At 45.9% G+C, this 18,016-nt stretch overlaps 1 protein-coding gene across 2 annotated transcripts in view; it reads right to left on the reverse strand.

The window, feature by feature from the left end:
• Positions 1 to 8,784, reverse strand: part of MERTK (MER proto-oncogene, tyrosine kinase) — an 88,368-nt gene extending 79,584 nt beyond the window's left edge. For both annotated transcript variants that reach the window (XM_084829087.1, XM_084829085.1), the window contains exon 1: positions 8,530 to 8,784. In XM_084829087.1, coding sequence (XP_084685213.1) covers positions 8,530 to 8,599 — 70 coding nt within the window. In that variant the 5' untranslated portion in view covers positions 8,600 to 8,784. The remainder of the gene's footprint in view (positions 1 to 8,529) is intronic.
• Between the last annotated feature and the right edge of the window lie 9,232 nt (positions 8,785 to 18,016).

Raw genomic sequence — 18,016 nt, forward strand, 5'->3', positions numbered from 1 at the left:
TACACTACAACACCAATCAGCCCCAGCCAACACAGTCAATGCTCAGGGTGATGGGAATTGTCCAAAACAATTGGAGGGTGCCAGGTTGAGGAAAGCTGGTGTAGGACTTATAGTCCAACCTCTGGCTTGATACGGGACAGCTAGAGCTGGCACATCCCCAAAAGATGGCTGCTCAGCCTTTACTTGAAGACTTCCAGCAAAGGAGACCCTACCCCCACCATTGGTTACTGGTTCCATTCTCAAACTGCTGTTACCATTAAGAGGCTTCTCCTAATGTTCAGCTGAAATCAACCTTCCTATATCTTTAGCCCATTAGATGTAGTTCTACCCTCTGGAGCAGCAGAGAACAAGTCTTCGCCATCTTCTGTTTGGCAGTCCTTCAGTATTTGAAGAGTGCTCATATATCCTCCCTCAAGCTTCTCTTCTCCAGGCTAAACATACCCAGTTCAGCTAACCCAGCCTTCCTCAACCGGTTGCCCTCCAGATGTTTTAACTAGAATCATAGAATAGTGGGGTTTTAAGGGACCCATAAGACCACTGAGTCCAACCCCCTGCTCAATGCAGGAACCCAAGTCAAAGCATCCCTGACAGATGGCTGTCCAGTTTCATCCTGAATGCCTTCAGTGTGGGAGAGCCCACCACCTCCCTAGGGAATTGGCTCCATTGTCATATTGCTCTAACAGTCTGGAAGTTTTTCCTGATGTTCAGCTGGAATCTGGCTTCCTGTAACTTGAGCCCATTATTCTGTGTCCTGCACTCTGGGATGATCAAGAAGAGATCCTGGCCTTCCTCTCTGGGACAACTTTTCAAGTACTTGAAGAGCGCTATCATATCTCCCCTCAGTCTTCTCTTCCCAAGGCTAAACATGCCCAGTTCTTTCAGTCTCTCCTCATAGGGCTTTGTTTCCAGACCTCGATCATCTTCATTGCCCTCCTCTGAACCCTCTCCAGCTTGTCTGCATCCTTCTTAAAGTGTGGTGCCCAGAACTGGACACAGTACTCCAGATGAGGCCTAACCGGTGCTGAGTAGAGGGGAACTAGTACTTCACGTGATTTGGAAGCTATACTTCTGGCTGGGGCTGATGGGAGTTGAAGTCCAAAACATCTTGAGGGCACCAGGTTGGGGGAGGCTGCTAACCTTTCCTCATAGGACTTGTTTTCCATACACCTGACTGTCTTCATTAAGGAAGCAATGAATATGCTCCTTAAAAGATTATGAAAGATCCCCTAAAATGGATGCCTTTTAATTATTTTTTGTATGTTGTTATACAAATTGTTCCCGCCTGCCCCCGTCTATTCTATTATAAACTGCTGTGAAGGTCTTATTCAGTGGGAAAGTGGCCTATATATTTAAATATAAATAAAATATAAAATGAGAGATCAGTAGTGTCACTTTGACATTCCAGAATGCTCATGAAATAGCAACCAACTAACATTTATATGCAGCACTGGTGTCAAGGATAGTCATGGGTGGGCACCTGTTGAGGGCCCACACCCCAGCAGGGGCTCACCGATCAGAGTCCCCTGGACTTGCTCCTCCTCTTCACCATTGCAACCTGCTTCTTCACCTGCCTCTCGCTCTGGTTCAGACAATGGTGGTGGTGAGAAGGAGCAGCAGGAGAGGCCCCTGCCTGCTTGCTCACGGGTTCTCTGCTTGTCAAGCAAGTAAGTGGTAGCAATGATGAGAAAGAGGATGAGGAGCAATAGCAGCTGGAGTCAGTGGTGGCGAGAAAGCAGACTCAGATCTGTGTGTGTACCAAATCAGCAAATACTATATTCAGCAAAATTGAAATGCCACATGTTCAAAAACGCTTAACAATTAACTAGAATTTTGCTTGAACTTTGCCTGTGCAATGTGTGTTTATTGCTCAGGGCTGCTTGAGGATTTGCAGCCAACACTGCCCAAGTTTAAATGGCAAAATATAACCATGGTGCCATCAAGGGTTAGGGTAATGCTGCAGTAGAAAAACAATGCAAGTCATGCCAGCACAAACTCAACAAGTCTCTCACATTGAAAGGCCTGCAAAGGAATGATAATAATTTGGATACATGGGTCCCATTTCTAGCACAGGCGAACAAAAAAGAGCAATCACTGTATGAATGCATATGAATGTTGAAAGGCGATAACAGAAAAGCAGTGAGAAAGTAACAGAAAACATTTTAAAAATATGTCCATGGCAGAATTAACAGTTCATTGTTCTGCTGAGCTTAAGGATGGGGAGATTCCATTTGCAAAACAGAAGCAAAGTCTCCCCATAAGGTAGTACATTATAATACTAGTGAACAGACCTGGCTTTGCACGAGCTAGAAAAGTCCTTATTTCAGGCCTCTGCAATGCAGTGACCGCAGCTACCATCGCACCTGCAGGAACCTCCAATGGAGCCCGTGAATGGGTCCCCAACAGGCACCCAATTCCCCCCCCATTTTTAAAATATTCATACATGGATTTATATGAAATGCATACAACTTTCAAGCAATTATACATGGGTTTCAACAAAAGTGGACCAAATATCCAAATAAGTATCCATTTGAAGGTGGCACCTACGTGCCACCCATTAAAGTATTGAAAATGTTGTAAGGTCCTCAATCCATTACATTATGGGAGATGAGTGTTTATCCTTCCAGTGTTGTAATATCAGTCTTTTCGTTCTAAAAAGGGTGCAGAGAATCCATTTACGCCAACTATTTGTTAATTTCCATGAAGCAGGTAAATAATTTTAAAGCGTGTGTACATCAGTGAATATTAAAGATTGTTCCAGTGCAAAATGTATCTATGTAATAACCTCCCCCCAAAAGAAGCACCTACTGGACATTGCCAAAACATGTGTTTAAAAGAAGCATTAGCTGTATTGCTCCACCAGCAATTAGCCAGATTAGACAATCTCTCGTTAAAGAGACACTGCGGTGTCCAATAGACATGAAACAAAAGTTTTTGTTGACTAAGATGCAGCCTAAAATCCATAGACACGACAGGTAAACACCAAAGCAGCAATCCACTGGTTAGGCATTTTGTGGTGGCGCACACAGCATGGTCTCAAACTTGCAAATGTGCCCACGGGTCCAAAACATTTGGGGACCCCTGCCTTACTGTGATACAGCAAAGCCGTTAAGTACACTTACCAGCTGTCAGAGGTGGACACATTTTGGTCAGCTTGGGATCACAACACGTGATGGTGTGCCTCTTCTGGCATGAACTGACCCGTATACTATGCTCAGCATCCAAGGCCCTTCTCTGAGTGGCTCCTCCAAGGGAGGCTCAGAGGGCAGCAACAAGGGAGAAAGCCTTCTCAGTGCTGGCCCCCCAATTGTTGAATGATCTCCCCAACGAGGCCTGCCTGGCGCCAACAAGGGCATCTTTTTGGTGCCAGGTAAAAACTGCCCTCTTCTCCCAGGTGTTTGCCAGCATATAATGAATTTTAATTACATCTTGGACTGTCTTTGGCTTATTGTTAAAAAAAATTGTTTTTAGATATATATCGTCCATGCGTGTGTTAGATAATATATGTTAGATAATATATGTGTGTGTCTATATGTTTTTATGCACTTTTTTTTTTAACTTTGAGTAATGTATTTTAATGGTTTTTAATTTTTGTGAACCGCCCAGAGCTTCGGCTATGGGGCAGTATAGAAATATAATAAATGAAATGAGTGTAGGCATACCCACTGGCATCCCTAGGCATGGCCCTACCATGGTACACCCATAAAACCCCCTAAGCGAGGGGCCTGTCCACTCCTACCCTGGGAGGGGGAGGTCTCATAGCAGGGGGGAAGGGGCAGCTGTTTAACTGTTCCTCGGCCTACTAATCTCCTCTGGCTTCAAATTGCATGAAGTGCAAAGCCATGCACTGGTTAGGGACGTCTTCCCCTAGTGGCTGAAGATGTTACTGCAAGCTTCAACCACATGAACACATTTAAATGAATTTTGATTAATTAATGCTTAAAAAAACAAACAACCCCCAAGGTACACACCCCAAGGGTCCCCTTAGTTATACATGCCGAGTCCAGATTTCATAGTCTTGGTGCTGTGGTGCTGACGGATGGACGGACAGACAGACACATCCTCTATTATTATTATTATTATTATTATTGATACAATATATTGTCACCAAATAAGAAAACTGGTTTTGAAAATATTCCTTAACTTCCATGCCAGTTCAGTGAAACAAAGGCTCCATTCTGAAAAAATGCATATGTTCACTACTTCTTAGGAAGAATAGAGGAAGCTGCAGAAGCTGCTGGTTTCAGTCAGAGCCAGACAGAACTCTGAAGGAGCACCTTGGATAGCTCCTTCAGAGTTCTGACTGGTTCTGACTGAAACCTGGAATGGGATTACTGTCATCCACTGTCATCAGAGCCACCAGCCTCCACTGGGAAGCTGCCTTAAGCAAACCCTTGATCCATATAACTCAGAACTACCTACATTGAGCAGCAATTATTCTCCAGGGTTGCAGACAGGAGTCTTTCCTAGACCTGCCTGGAGATGCCAAGAACTGAAGCTGGGAGAGACCTTCTGCATGGAAAGCATCTATTTCTGAGCTACAGCCTGGGCTTACAAACTAATAGTGCAACATCCTTTGCGAAGGGATGTATTGGTCTCTCCATGTGTTTACCCATGAAAGGTAATACTCTAGAGCAGAAGTGTAGGCAGACAGGACACTGGCCTCTAGCTTAGTCTCCTTCCATAAAGTAAACAGAAACGCCTGCCCTAAAATACAACAGCATTAGCAACTCTCTTGCACTAAAAAAAAGAACAGACAAAAAAGAGTGCACTGTAAATCTTAACTACAGTTTATTACTTGATTATCTTGCTTCTAACAGTTTTATTACCTAATTCAAATACATGTGATATTATACAGACATGTGAGGCTGTATGTACTCCATAGTTTTTGGAAAGCACCATGCAAGTGCAGAATCTGGTACAGGGCTCAAATTATTGCAAGGGGGGGTGTTAATTAAATCTACAAGCTCCATTGCCTCCATTTTAGCCAAACATACCTCTCCCCACAGCCTTCTTAAAACAGCAGCTAACAGTACAGTCATACATATCTGCTCAGCCCCATTAAATTCTATGGGACTTACTCCCCCAAGTAAGTCTGTATATAGCATTGCAACCTAAGGGAGCCATCACAAAAGGAGGGGGGATGGCCCCCTTCCACCCCTCATCCTTGTAACTGCAACCTAAGGGAGCCATTCCACCCTTCATCCTTGTAATTCAAGTACTGATCTTGTACCTGATGCAGCTTTCAGTGTTCAAAGAATTCTAGCTTTTAAACAAATTATTATTATCATCAACAACAACAACAACAACAACAACAACAGCAGAGGCACTTTTATTTTGGTACTTAAAACACACACAAAGAAAAATAAAACAAAAACTAAGGGCACAATCTTATGCATGTTTAGACAGACAAAAGTCCTACAACTCCCAGCATGCTCTAGCCACAGCCCCACCCCAAATCCCCCCTTTTACCTCTCTTCTATCCCAATGTGCTCACCGATCCCATCCAATTCCAAGCAGAACACTACATTTAGGGGAATTTTTGATAACAATAATTACCGAATCAATAGATTCACCAATTAACAGAATAACATATTTTTAAAAGAGAGAAAAGATTAGGGAGAAAAGTCATGATTCTGATGACAAGCTTGAAGGTTAATCATGGCTGAAATCTTAGTGAGAAGTTCTTCTCTTCTTATAATACTAGAATCCTGGGGTCAGCCCTCTGAATGGTGGTTGATTTAGGACAGTGCAGAGTTAAAATAAGGAATTTGCTTATTTGTCCCTGCTCAATAAGTGGTCTGTCTACACCAGGGGTGCTGAACCAGAATGGGGGGGGGGAATTGCCCCCTACCAGGCTCTCCATGGGCTGGTTATGTCAGTGGGCATGGCCACAGGCACTTACATCATTGCCCGACATCCCCCACTGCACCCCATTTTGCTTTTTTCTGTGCCTCCCCCAGCATGGAGGAAGGGACTCAGCCTGTGCTGGGAGTGGCTGCGTCCCTGGCTTCATACACCCCATGGGGACACCATGTGAAGCCACTTGCCCGGCACTGGAAAAAGTGGCTTCTTCTCCCAGTGCCAATTCCTCCAGAGGGCAAGTCTTGGAGGCAGCAGAGGGTAGTGGCTCCCGTGTCAGTGGGGGGTGAATCTGCTCCAGGTTTCAGTCAGAACCAGTCAGAATGCTAAGGGAGCATTTTGGATAGCTCCTTGGATAGGAAGCACCTTGGATAGCTCCTTTAGAGTTCTGACTGAAATCCAGACCAGATTCACCGCCCCACTGACATCAGAGCCACCAGCCTCCACTGCTTGGAGGAACCCAAGGAAATTCTGTGGGCCAGATGCAGAACCTCTGCAGGCTGCATTAGGCCCATGGGCCAAATATTCCACTTGCCTAGTCTAGCCCATTTGTTTGCAAATTTACTCATTAGAAGATGACCCTCGATGGCCTTTAATTAAGGTGGCAACTGGCTTTCTGTTACAGTCCCTTCCTTTCTCAACATCCAGAGAGTTGCCCAACAGGGTCAGAGACTTTCAAGTGAGTTTAAACTGCTGCAGTTTCTTTTTCTGAGCTAGCAGAAATGTCCCAGTTTCTCAAGGATAGAGATGTGAAAAAAAGGAAATGATTAAAAAAAACTAAAAACTGATGACATCAGGAGCTGAGAGATTCCCCATTACCTCTAGTCTCACAAAAGGAAGCTCTTAGAAAGAAAATGTTTTCTCATAACTTTATGGAATTACTGCGCAAATCCAAGCGCATGTCCCCTAATACCCTACAGGAGTACAAGTGGAAGACCTTTATAGGAGGTATTCTCCAAAATGTTGAGCAAGTTGGCACAAAATAAACTGGCACCAGTGTGATCCTGTATGTAAAGCACTTTGGATAGCTCCTTTAGAGTTCTGACTGGTTCTGACTGAAATGTGGAGTGGATTCACAGCCCCACTGGCATTGGAGCCACCAGCCTCCACTAGTCTCAGCCTGAGCAAACATAGGGAGGCTGAGATAGGAGTACCAGATGAGGTCGATAGGAAGGAAAAGAGGCGCCAGGCAGCTTTGTTCATCTCAGCATGTGTCTCCCAAAGCAGACCACCCCCCCTTGACAGTCATCCCCTAGGAGCTGTGCACCATGCTGCTCTTACAACCATTTGAGCTTTGCATAGAAATGTCAGCAAATATGGCACTGTTTGGAAATTCACTGCATTCCTATGATGATCGTTCGGAAGGAACCAACAGGTCAGGCAATGTTATTCTTTTCCGATATATCTCCACATACACATTGGAAATTCTGGCCAGAGCGGGAAGGGCGGGGGGGGGGGGCAGCGGTGTGTGTAGGGCAAACAGAGCTCGATTTAAAAAAAGAGAATGAACGTGATTTTCAAATCCTGCCTGGGAGTGATGTTCTCTCCTCTAGACACCCCTATTCCTAATCCAAGGCGTGTGAGAGAAGGAAATACACTCTGCACTTCCTCGGAAGCATTCTCTCTACTTACTCATTTACAATTGAACGTAGGAAGCTGCCGTATACCGAGACAGATCCTTGGTCCATCTAGCCCAGTATTGCCAACACTGAGTGGCAGTGGCTCTCCAGGGTTTCAGGCAGGAATATTTCCAGCCCTACCTGGAGATGGCAGGGATCGAACCTGGAACTTTCTACCTGAAAGCAGGTGTGCTACCACTGGCTACAGTCCCTCCTGTGCCAGGTTTTGAGCTCTGTTGCTGACACGTCGCGGGACTGAAACCTGGTGAGCTTTCCGGTTCAGATTCAGCACAACCAACCAACCAACCGATTTCCCCCACTTTGGCAAGCTCCTCCGTAAGGAGCGCCTGGCAGGGTTTGCGTTCCTCCACTGGTCACACAGCACCTTTCTGGAACCTGGGAGGGAACGAACTCCCCTGAAGGGAACACAAGAGTGGAAAGGCCAGATCTACACCCACCCACCCCGCCATCTGGATACGATCCCATCACAGCGCCGCTCCACATCTCTCGCGCGTAGCACACAGTCACATCTGTTGCGGCGTTTGGATGATAAGAAGAGCCAGTGTGGTGTAGCGGCGAGAGTGTTGGACTGGGAGTCGGAAGATCCCGGTTCTAGTCCCCACTCGGCCACAGAAGCTCACTGGGTGACTTTGGGCCAGTCACAGCCTCTCAGCCCAGCCCACCTCACAGGGTTGTTGTTGTGAGGATAAAATGGAGGAGGAGGAGGGCTATGTATGCCACCTTGGGTTCCTTAAGGAGGAAAGAAGGCGGGATATAAATGTAATTAATAAGGAAAGAAAGAAAGAAAGAAAGAAAGAAAGAAAGAAAGAAAGAAGCGGGGAATAACGCTAGAAACGCGGTACGTGGAATGTGCCCCACGAGTGAGCGGCGCACCTCAATCCCGATAAGAGGCACTCGCGCAGTTGCCCCCGCTCCAGCCCGCGCGCACCTTCTCGGCATCCGGCCCCAAACGGCTCTGCCCCGGGACGGATTCCACCCTTGTTCCCGGTCTCGCCCTTTGGACGCGAAGCGAACGCGAGAGACGCGCTACCTTGTGCGGAGGAGGCCGACGCGAGCAGCAGCAGCAGCAGCAGCCGCCGCAGCCCCCGCGCGCCTTCCATGGCTCGGCACGAGCGTCGGGTCGGGGCAGGCGGGCGCACTGCCCCCGCGCTTTCCCTAGACCACCCCGGAGCCGTCGTGTCCTCCGCCGCCGCCAGGCGAGCAATCCCCGGGGGCCGCCCGGGCGCTCAGCCGCCGCCGCCGCCAAGCTGCGCTGGACCGCTGGACCAAAACAAAAGTTCTCCTCGGCAAACTTGGGGAGAGGCGGGACGAAGGAGGGCGCTGGAGGGAAGGCGCCTCCTCCGCCTCTGAGGCCGAGGCGGGGCGGCGCTACCTGGAGCGGGAGCCGGAGGACGCGCCTCGGTGCGCCGCTCCGCGGGAAGGGAGCGGCGCCGAGGGAAGGGGCTCGCTGTCCGCGCAGGGGGCAGCGCGTGGGTTGCGGGGAGCCCCGGAGCGAGGCCGGCGGCGCGGGGAGCCCCCTGACGAGCGCGCCGGTTGCGGCACGAGCGGCGTACACGCGCGCGCGCGCGCGCCCGGAGACAAACGCGGCCCGCAGCCGCAGGGCCAGAGGGCGCGAGACGCGGAGCGGGGATGTTTCTAGGCCCGAGCCTCAAATCGGGACAAGATGGAGACGGCACGCTTTACAGAAAAATCTGGCCTGCGCTTGAGCTTTGCGTAGAAATAGTTTCCAGAGGATCGCCGTGTTAAGTCAACTGCTGCAGAAACAACAAAGAGTCCGGTGGCACCTGAGATGCAACTAACTTACGTCCCATTCCTTTACCTGGGTCTACTCTACATAGGACTTACATTGGCTACTGCCCTAGGGGCGCAATCCTATGCATGTTTAGACAGGAAAAAAGGCATACAATTCCCAGCATTCCCCAGCCAGCTATGTTCTCCAGAACTCCTAGGGTGCAATCCTATGCATGTTTAGACAGAAAAAAAAGTTCTACACCTCCCAGGGTGCTGGGAGTTGCAGGATTTTTTTCTGTCTAAACATGCATAGGATTGCCCCCTTATAAGTCTTTAAGGGCACAATCCTATGCAGGTTTAGACAGAAAAAAAGTCCTACAACTCCCAGCATTCCACAGCTAGCTATGCTGGGAGTTATAAGACTTTCTTCTGTCTAAACCTGCATAGGATTGCACCTTAAAGCCACAAATCCTATGTGTATTTAGGCAGAAAAAAGCCCTACAACTCCCAGCATAGCTGGCTGGGGAATGCTGGGAGTTGTAGGACTTTTTTTTCTATCTAAACATGCATAAGATTGCATCTTAAGTTTTTAGACTTGACTCTTTAGTCCACAAGACTCTTTGTTGCGTGGAAATGTACCTCTTGCATTTCACAGCCTTTTGACCCCACTTTACATTTTCTCTATCTGTGTGTGTGAACTGAGGATGCATTTCAGCATCAGATGAACATTTATGCTAAAAAACAAACTATTAACCTTCAACATGCATTAGACTCTTGGTCCGTGTTTAATCTTTAAGGTGCGGCAAGACTTCTTTTTGGTTTTGCTTAAAAGAGAGATCAAGGTATCTGATCCAGGAACTGAACTTGGGATCTTTTGCATGTAAAGCAAACACCTTATCACTGAGCTACAGCCCTTGTTAGAGAACTTTAAATTGCTTCAAATAAGAGGACTAATTCCACAAATCTGATCTACTTCCGACTGTTGCAAGGTAACTTATCCTTCTTAATGTCTCCCAATGAAGAATGAGAATTTTTTTTAATGTGCAAATTGCAGTCATGGGGAGGGTGTCAAAGGGTTAAAGTCCAGCAAACCCCTACGCTAGAGCCCCAATCCACGTAAAGATAACCCATCCTTACTTTTGAGTAAGGAAAAATAATGCTAAGTATTAAAGGGAGTGTGTAATTTGACCCTTAGCTCAAAATTCATCGGTATCTGATATGTTCTGTGAAACTGAGTTGGTGGGAGCAGGGAGCTTTCTATGCTTTGGGTAGTTTTGCAATGGTGTTATAAAACTGGGCAGCTATAAAAATGTCAATTACACCTGGATTAGTGATACCAGTGCTCTGTCAGTCATCACAAACAACAAATGCATCTGATGAAGTGGACTCTAGTCCACAAAAGCTTGTGCTAAAGTGAATGTGTTAGTCTTCAAGGTGCCACAAGACTCTTCGTTGGTTTGGCTGCAACAGACTAACACATGGTCCAAGCATGTAGGGTATTCCAGATACAAACTGCTTGTCAAAAATAAATAAATAAAAACAAAGGGGAAGAGGGAACTAGCAAATTGTTCCCAGATGCCTTGAACTCTTGAAAAATGCTTATTTGGTATACAGTCCAAGCTGCATTACTGCCAGTGTATTGAATTTCTGTTCCACTCTTTTAGCCCCTGCAAACTTCTAACATCTTGAAATAATCAGCAGCTAAAAAAAGGCACGTGCCTCTAGTAACCAAAGGGCAAGCTAGACGTGACAGCAGCAGAACTGGATTGTGGCCAGTTTCCTCTGAAGCAAGAGGGGATGTAAATTGAAAATACAGCAAGTTCTGAAAATATGGGGGGTGCTGAATCTCTCCCATGATCATGCTTCCCCCTCCCCTGAAATTGCTTCTCCCCAGCTGTTTTTATCTTCGTGGGGCTAACCCCACACCATAAGAAAAACAATGGAGAAAAGCAATTTCAGGTGCAAAGGAGCATTTGGAAAAGGGTCCAGTAGCCCCTCTGGCACTGTAAACGCCCCCCACCTTGTTGAAAAAGAGGTGGTGCCTGAATTCTGACATATGGGTCATGCTGCCATAACATCAGATCCAACCCTTGGAAAAGAACAACACAAAAATGCCAAATAGCTGTTATAAGAAAGAAAACTCAAAAACGTTTTCTTTCCTTTCTAAACTTGACTTCTCTGTTTTTGTTGTGCTCCCATGATGCATACCTCCTTATTTCTTTCTTTGTTTTACTTATTTCAAAGTTCTACAGATGTGAGGTCAGGGAAGGAGGCCTAGAGTCAATTTACAAATTATGACTTTTTCTTTTATTTCTTTCTTTCTTCCTTTCTTTTTTAGAAGAGGAGTTCCCTTCTTTTTGGTCTACATTGGCCCATGTTTGCTTGAATCCAGTGGCATTCAGTTTATCTTTAATCACAAAAATCTGCGCATGACTATCTATAGCAGGGGTGGGCAACTTGTGGTCCTCCAGATGTTTTGGCCTAAAACTCCCATAATACTTCACCATTAGCTATGCTGGCTAAGGCTGATGGGAATTGTAGGCCAAAGCATCTGGAGGGCCGAAAGTTGTCCACCCCTGATCTACAGGGAACCTTTCCAACACCAGCTTGTTTGTCGAGGAAGCCCTGCACACAGGGCATCATTTATGCCAGAACTCAGCACTGGCATCTGCTTTTAGTACTAGAGTCAAGCCATGGACTTCATGAAGTAAGACTGGAAGAAAATACCCTGAGCAGGTGAAAAGGGCAGTTCATAAGAACTCAAGAAACTCCTTCGTGTCAGGTCAGACTGTTTATCCATCTAGTTCAGTGTTGCCTACTCTGACTGGCAGCCGCTGTCCAGGATTTCAAACAGTGTTTCCCCATCACCTAATGCTTTGAACTGCATACCCTCTGAGTGCCTGCAGAGTGTTCCTTTCCACAGATCAGAGATTAGGGGAAAGTGCTTTCGGATCAGAGGGTAGTATTTCTAGACAGACCTGAGCCCCAGCAAGCATCTCCTTTCTATATAATGGTGCCCCTCACAAGGGTTATAGTGATTGTGTGCTGACCTTCAAATAGCACAGCAGGCACCTCACGACGACTGGTGTGGACCAGTGGTGTAGCGGAGTCAGGGCTCGCAGGGATGACACTTTTTGATTAACAGGGATGCTGATGTCATCTGCTGCCCCCTCAAAATTCTCTGTTCCCTCTGAGCTTAGCTGTAATCCTCAGACTAGTTCGATGGGAGGGGGATGAGTTTCCTAAGCATCCATATATAGTTCTGAGCTATCACTGTCATAATGCAAAATATTTGTGGGGGGCTTGGTCTCGAACAGGCAGTTAAGACCTAATAGCTTTATAAACGACCTGCTCTCGGTAAAGATGAAAACTGCTAGAATTGTTTCGTTGATATGGATCAACGCACTGGCCTGAATTTGGGGCCTCTCCTTTCGGGGTGGCTAATGGAGATTGTCATGTTGAGCATTTACACTTCAAAATTTACCATGACACCACCGGTGTGGATAGAAAATAACGGGATGTACTCAGAGATAAAAAGCGACACTCTCTGACAGTGTAGAAAGTCGACTGCAATTCTGCTTGTAGCTTACAGCAGAACAGCAATGATTGGAAGCCCTCATCTGGAGGCAGCCTGTCTGTGCTGCACATCTGCCATGGATGGAACTCCTGCTGCATGTTGCAGATAATTCTGGAAAATGTTATATGGCATGCACTACGAATGACAACATTCATCATGTTAAAAATAGCCACTTATAGCCAAACAGTATGATTTTTGAACAGAAAATCAGGAAACTTGGTCTGCCATTATTGAACTTCTGAATGAAGATTCCCTGTTAAACTTCTGAGGGTCCTGCAGAGTTTTCTGGAGCACAGTTTGGAAAACTCCAGCTTTGGTCTCAAGAGGAAGGAGGCAAGAACAGGGGGGCGGGAGGAGGTAAGCAGGTGAGGAATGAATTTGGCCGGTGGAGGCTGGTGGCTCTGATGTTAGTGAGGCATCCAATCCACGCTTCAGTCAGAACTACTCAAGGTGGACAGCTCCTTTAGAGTTCTGACTGAAACCTAGAGCGGATGCAATGCCCCACTGACATCAGAGCCACCGGGCTCCACTGAATTTGGCACCACTAAGATTGCTACCCAAGCAAGCAAGCCATTTGGAAATAAAACTCAGCCCTAACAGAGGTGGCCCCTTGTGTGTCGTCAAAAAAAAAAAAAAGAGGGTGCAGATTTGCATATAATAGGCATGTTTTGATTTATATCTACAGATGTACATTTAGAAATAATTACTATATTTTAAGTAGAAATACCATATATCTCACCATGGTGAGGAAGACTGTGACCTGCTGGTGGCCTCTATGCTGTCCAGGGACTCATTGTCAAGGGGCAAGTTCAAGACCCCTGCTCTCCCTGCTTAGAGTTCTTTATCTTTGGACCCCTCAAAAAGAGGACTATCGTCTGTCAGCCCTTCAAATAGAGGACTGTGGAGTAGGACACATGGGCACCCTAGATGGAGGGCATTGTAGGCCAACACATAAGGAAGCAGGAACCGCTGGCTTCTTTTCTCCCTGCATTGTTTATCTTTGCTTATCTCTCTCTTTAGGTTCTAATTTCCCCTAAGACTTGGGAAGGAGAGGAACAGGGGATGAGCAGCTAAAGAGCAAGATAAGGAGTGATAAGTGTTGGCCTAGGATACCCTCTGTCTTTCTCCAGTCTCCCCTCATCTCCAGATTAGGGGGAGCTTTTTTCTGGTGAAAGCTGCATTCTCTTGGGGGCTGAAGCCAGTGGTAGGCAAAATTGGAGCCAATAGTGGGCCACCCCTTTTTCTTTCTCTCTATCTCTATCCCTTCTCTTTCTCTCCCTCCCTCCCCCCTCTCTGTCACTGCTTCCTCCCTCTCTCTCTCTCCCCGCTGCTGAGGGAGGGACAGATCCCTCTTGCTAGAGTTCTGAAGAGTGGAGGCTGGTGGCTCCGATGTCAGTGGGGCAGTGAATCCACTCCAGTTTTCAGTCAGAACTCTAAAAAAGCTATCCAAGGTGCTCCTTTAGAGTTCTGTCTGGTTCTGACTGAAGCCCAGAGCGGATTCACCTCCCCACTGACATCAGCCTCCGCTGGTGCTGAACTGTTCGCTTCTAAAGGGCTGTTGGAAGTAGGCAGATGAGTGCATGAAATTAGGCCAAGGGCTATTTATGGCCCTTGGGCTGCACGTTGGCCATTCCTGCTCTTGGGAGGACCTTCAGAATTTTCAACAGGCTGAGCTTGGCTATGATATAACTACTTTTCACATGGCAAGCATAACATGTAGACGAGCTCAGAGTTCACACATCGTGCTGGCCAGGTCAGTTGGTCTTCACCATTGCTCTGGATGAATGCATTCTTCAGAGGATGCATCCCAGCTGCAACTGTGCATTCTAGGGGGCAATTGGTAGCAAGGCAAAAGCAGTCTTTCAGGAATTACTTTTCTTCTCATTGAGGAATCCCTGATGAGTTTCCGAGGATCCCTGTACTGGCCTGTACTATATCCAGAAATATTCCCAACCCCTTCTAGAAGAGGTGGGATCTGAACTTTTGCTGTTGCCACAGTTGCCAAGCTCTGTGGAAATCATTTTCAAAGTCAAGGTAACCGAGGGTCGATTTTCGCTGTTGTGCAGTTGACATGTTGACATATGTAGCCTGACATGCAGGGCGGGGAGGGGGGAACCCCTGCACCTACAAAAATCCCTTTTTACAAATTGTGTTAAAAAGACACAAGTCCGGTCCTCCCTTTCATATAGATAACTCAAGGAAGAGAGTTCCTTAAAGCATGTGTAGAGTACCTCTCCCTCATTACTGATTAGCCTCCAGTTATCTGGCATAAAGGTGAAGGCACATTGTTTTAGAAATGTAGCACCAGGCTGTAATCTTTGACTATTGGGCAGCACAGAAATGTAATTAATGTATTAATTTATTAATAATCAGCAGTGGGAAATGGTTTAAGAACAAAGTAGCATTTATTTTCAGGGCATCTGTTTCAATTAATAAAGGTTGTTCCTGATACTAATTTGCTCCTGAGCTGATTGCACTAATCTATTTTGCTTGTGAAATAACGGTTGTTGTGGTTAAACTTAGGTGTGCATTGGCATCTTTCTCTAAACAAAGGTTGCAAATGTACACACAAGTTTTGCTGAGTTAAAGCAGGCCTTTGTGTTTTCAGAAATGGAGATCAGCCATTGCTCCTGCTTCCCAAAATGCATTGCTAGGTGTAATCTGATACCTGTAACACGCAGCACTGGCTAATTCATTCAAACTGCAAATTTTGAGACTGTCTCTATCTAAATTGCAGATCTCATGGTCATAACACCTGGCCCATTTCTTGGATTGTGTTTCTTCCCCTATCCCCTCAAAAACCTGGCACAATTTCGTGGAATTTTGGTTGGTTCTAATAAAGGTATTGCCCAACTGTGGATTTTGGATTTTTTTTACCCAATTAAAAGACACTTGCTCCTTGGGAGGAAAGCTATGGCAAACCTAGACAGCATAGTAAGAAGCAGAGACATCACCTTGCTGACAAAAGTCTGTCTAATCAAAGCTATGGTTTTCCCAGTAGTAACGTATGGCTGTGAGAGCTGGACTATAAGGAAGGCTGAGCGCCGAAGAATCGATGCTTTCGAAGTGTGGTGCTGGAGAAGACTCTTACGAGTCCCCTGGACTGCAAGGAGGCCAAATCAGACAATCCTAAAGGAAATCAACCCTGGCTGCTCATTGGAAGGACAGATGCTGAAGCTGAAGCTCAAATATTTTGGCCACCTAATGTGAAGAGAAAACTCTCTGGAAAAGACCCTGATGCTGGGAAAGATTGAAGGCAAAAGGAGAAGGGGACGGGAGAGGATGAGATGGCTAGATAGCATCACTGATGCAATGAATATGGACTTGAGTACGCTCCGGGAGAGAGCGCAGGACAGGGAGGCCTGGCGTGCTATGGTCCATGGGGTCACGAAGAGTCGGACACGACTGAACAACAACTAAAATTTCATGGACCAGGTTAACAAAGAGTCTTGTTAGAAATGGCACATTCCCTTTTTTTTAAGTGTCACTTCTGTGCAGTTAACAGAATGCGACCATGTGGTTCTAATCCTTTCTGAATAAAAATCCTGCAGTAGTAAATCACAGAACATCATAATGGTGGCCTGACACCTAGTGCCACCAACTGGAGATGCAGTTGACTTTTTATTACTTCACCATGTATTTTCAACATCTGTCTGCAGCAGCTGAGTTGAATTAAGATCAGAGCTTCAGGTTATCTTCCTGAGAAGAGATTAAAAGTCTGGTGGTTAGAAAATGCTAACAAAACAGGAATGTTTTATTTTATCTAAAGATGTTTCCACACTAGCTATTTTCTCTGGAACTAACATCATTTGTTCACTACACTATTAAAGGAAGTCTAGGCAACTTTGCATATCAGCATTTTTTCTTGTCCTCCTCAGTTTGGGTTGTGACTATTTTTCTGAGTTTCAGTGCAACTGCAGCACCAGCCTTCCATGTGCAGACTGGCAAAAGTAATATTGACGCAAATGGCATGATGGACTAGCTTGTGACAGAGGTGTTTAAAACCCTGCCTTTCTGTATTTTTTTGGCTTACACTTCCACTGCAACCATTGCAATTAATCACAAGTTGAACATGAGTCCACATGCTAGGGTTGCAAAAAAGGTTAGTACAATTTTAGGCTGCCTGAATAGAACCACAATTCCCAGGTCATGAAAAGGAATCTTTCCTCTTTATTCCTTCAATCAACCCAACAGTCAAGGTAATAAAAACAGAGACCCTTTTTTACCCACTCACTGCATACCTATGGATGATGTAGGGCAGCTTTCCCCAAGATGTGGAAAGAAGTTGTAGTCCAAACACACTCTGCAGATGTGTTTGGACTACAACCCCATCCTCCTCAGCCAGCATCACCAATTGCTTGGGATGATGGGATTTGTACTTCACACACAACTGGAGAGTGTCAGGTTAGGGAAGGCTGAAGTAGGGATTTTAATTCTCTTTTTCTTCTTGTAGCCCACCCTAACCCAAGGGCTTAAGACAGGTAACAATACCCCAAGAATTTACTGCTGGTTTGATTGTGTGCTGTTTTTATTCATTGTTTATATTTTATTTTTAACGTATTGTACACCACCCAGAAAACTTGGGTCTGAGTAGTTTAAAGGTATAATCAATAAATCGTATCCCATCGCTTCCTGCTTACACTGCTTCCAGGAAATTGCAGAGGCTCAAGAGAATTCCATAGTTGAAGAGCAAGCACTAGGCATGCCTTCATGTTCACCCGTGCGGTCTTGATTTGTTGTATCAGTGGTGTACTTCACAGTGCATCTCTGTTCAGTTCAAGGTCATGATGGAGAAAAGGATGAAAATGGTCTCAGGTATGATGGACATAGGTCTTTAGGGCTTTATAGGTTATCATTAGCACCATGAATCAAATCTGGAAACTAATATGTGGCCTGTGCACTATCGCACCAGTGTAATCTCTTGATGATTCACTCCTACCAGAAGAAAGGCCACAGAGTGTTGCACTACCTGGAGCTTCCAAACTGTCATCAAGGGCAGCCCTTCATAAAGCTCATTACAGTAACCTGGTAGCTTTTAAGTTATTGTTGGGTCTGCATCTATAAGATGGTGTGATTTCACTGCATGGTTATGATTAAGGTGAGTATACTGTGCCACTTCAGTGATTGTAAGTATGGATCTATAGTTACATGGTTCTTAATATGAGTTAATGTGCAGGAACTGAAGACCTGTCCTTGTGTATTGGCACTA

This window comes from Heloderma suspectum, chromosome 1, assembly GCF_057233095.1.
Source record: "Heloderma suspectum isolate Gila_16-S chromosome 1, 16-S_ref, whole genome shotgun sequence".
Taxonomy (NCBI): Eukaryota; Metazoa; Chordata; class Lepidosauria; order Squamata; family Helodermatidae; genus Heloderma; species Heloderma suspectum.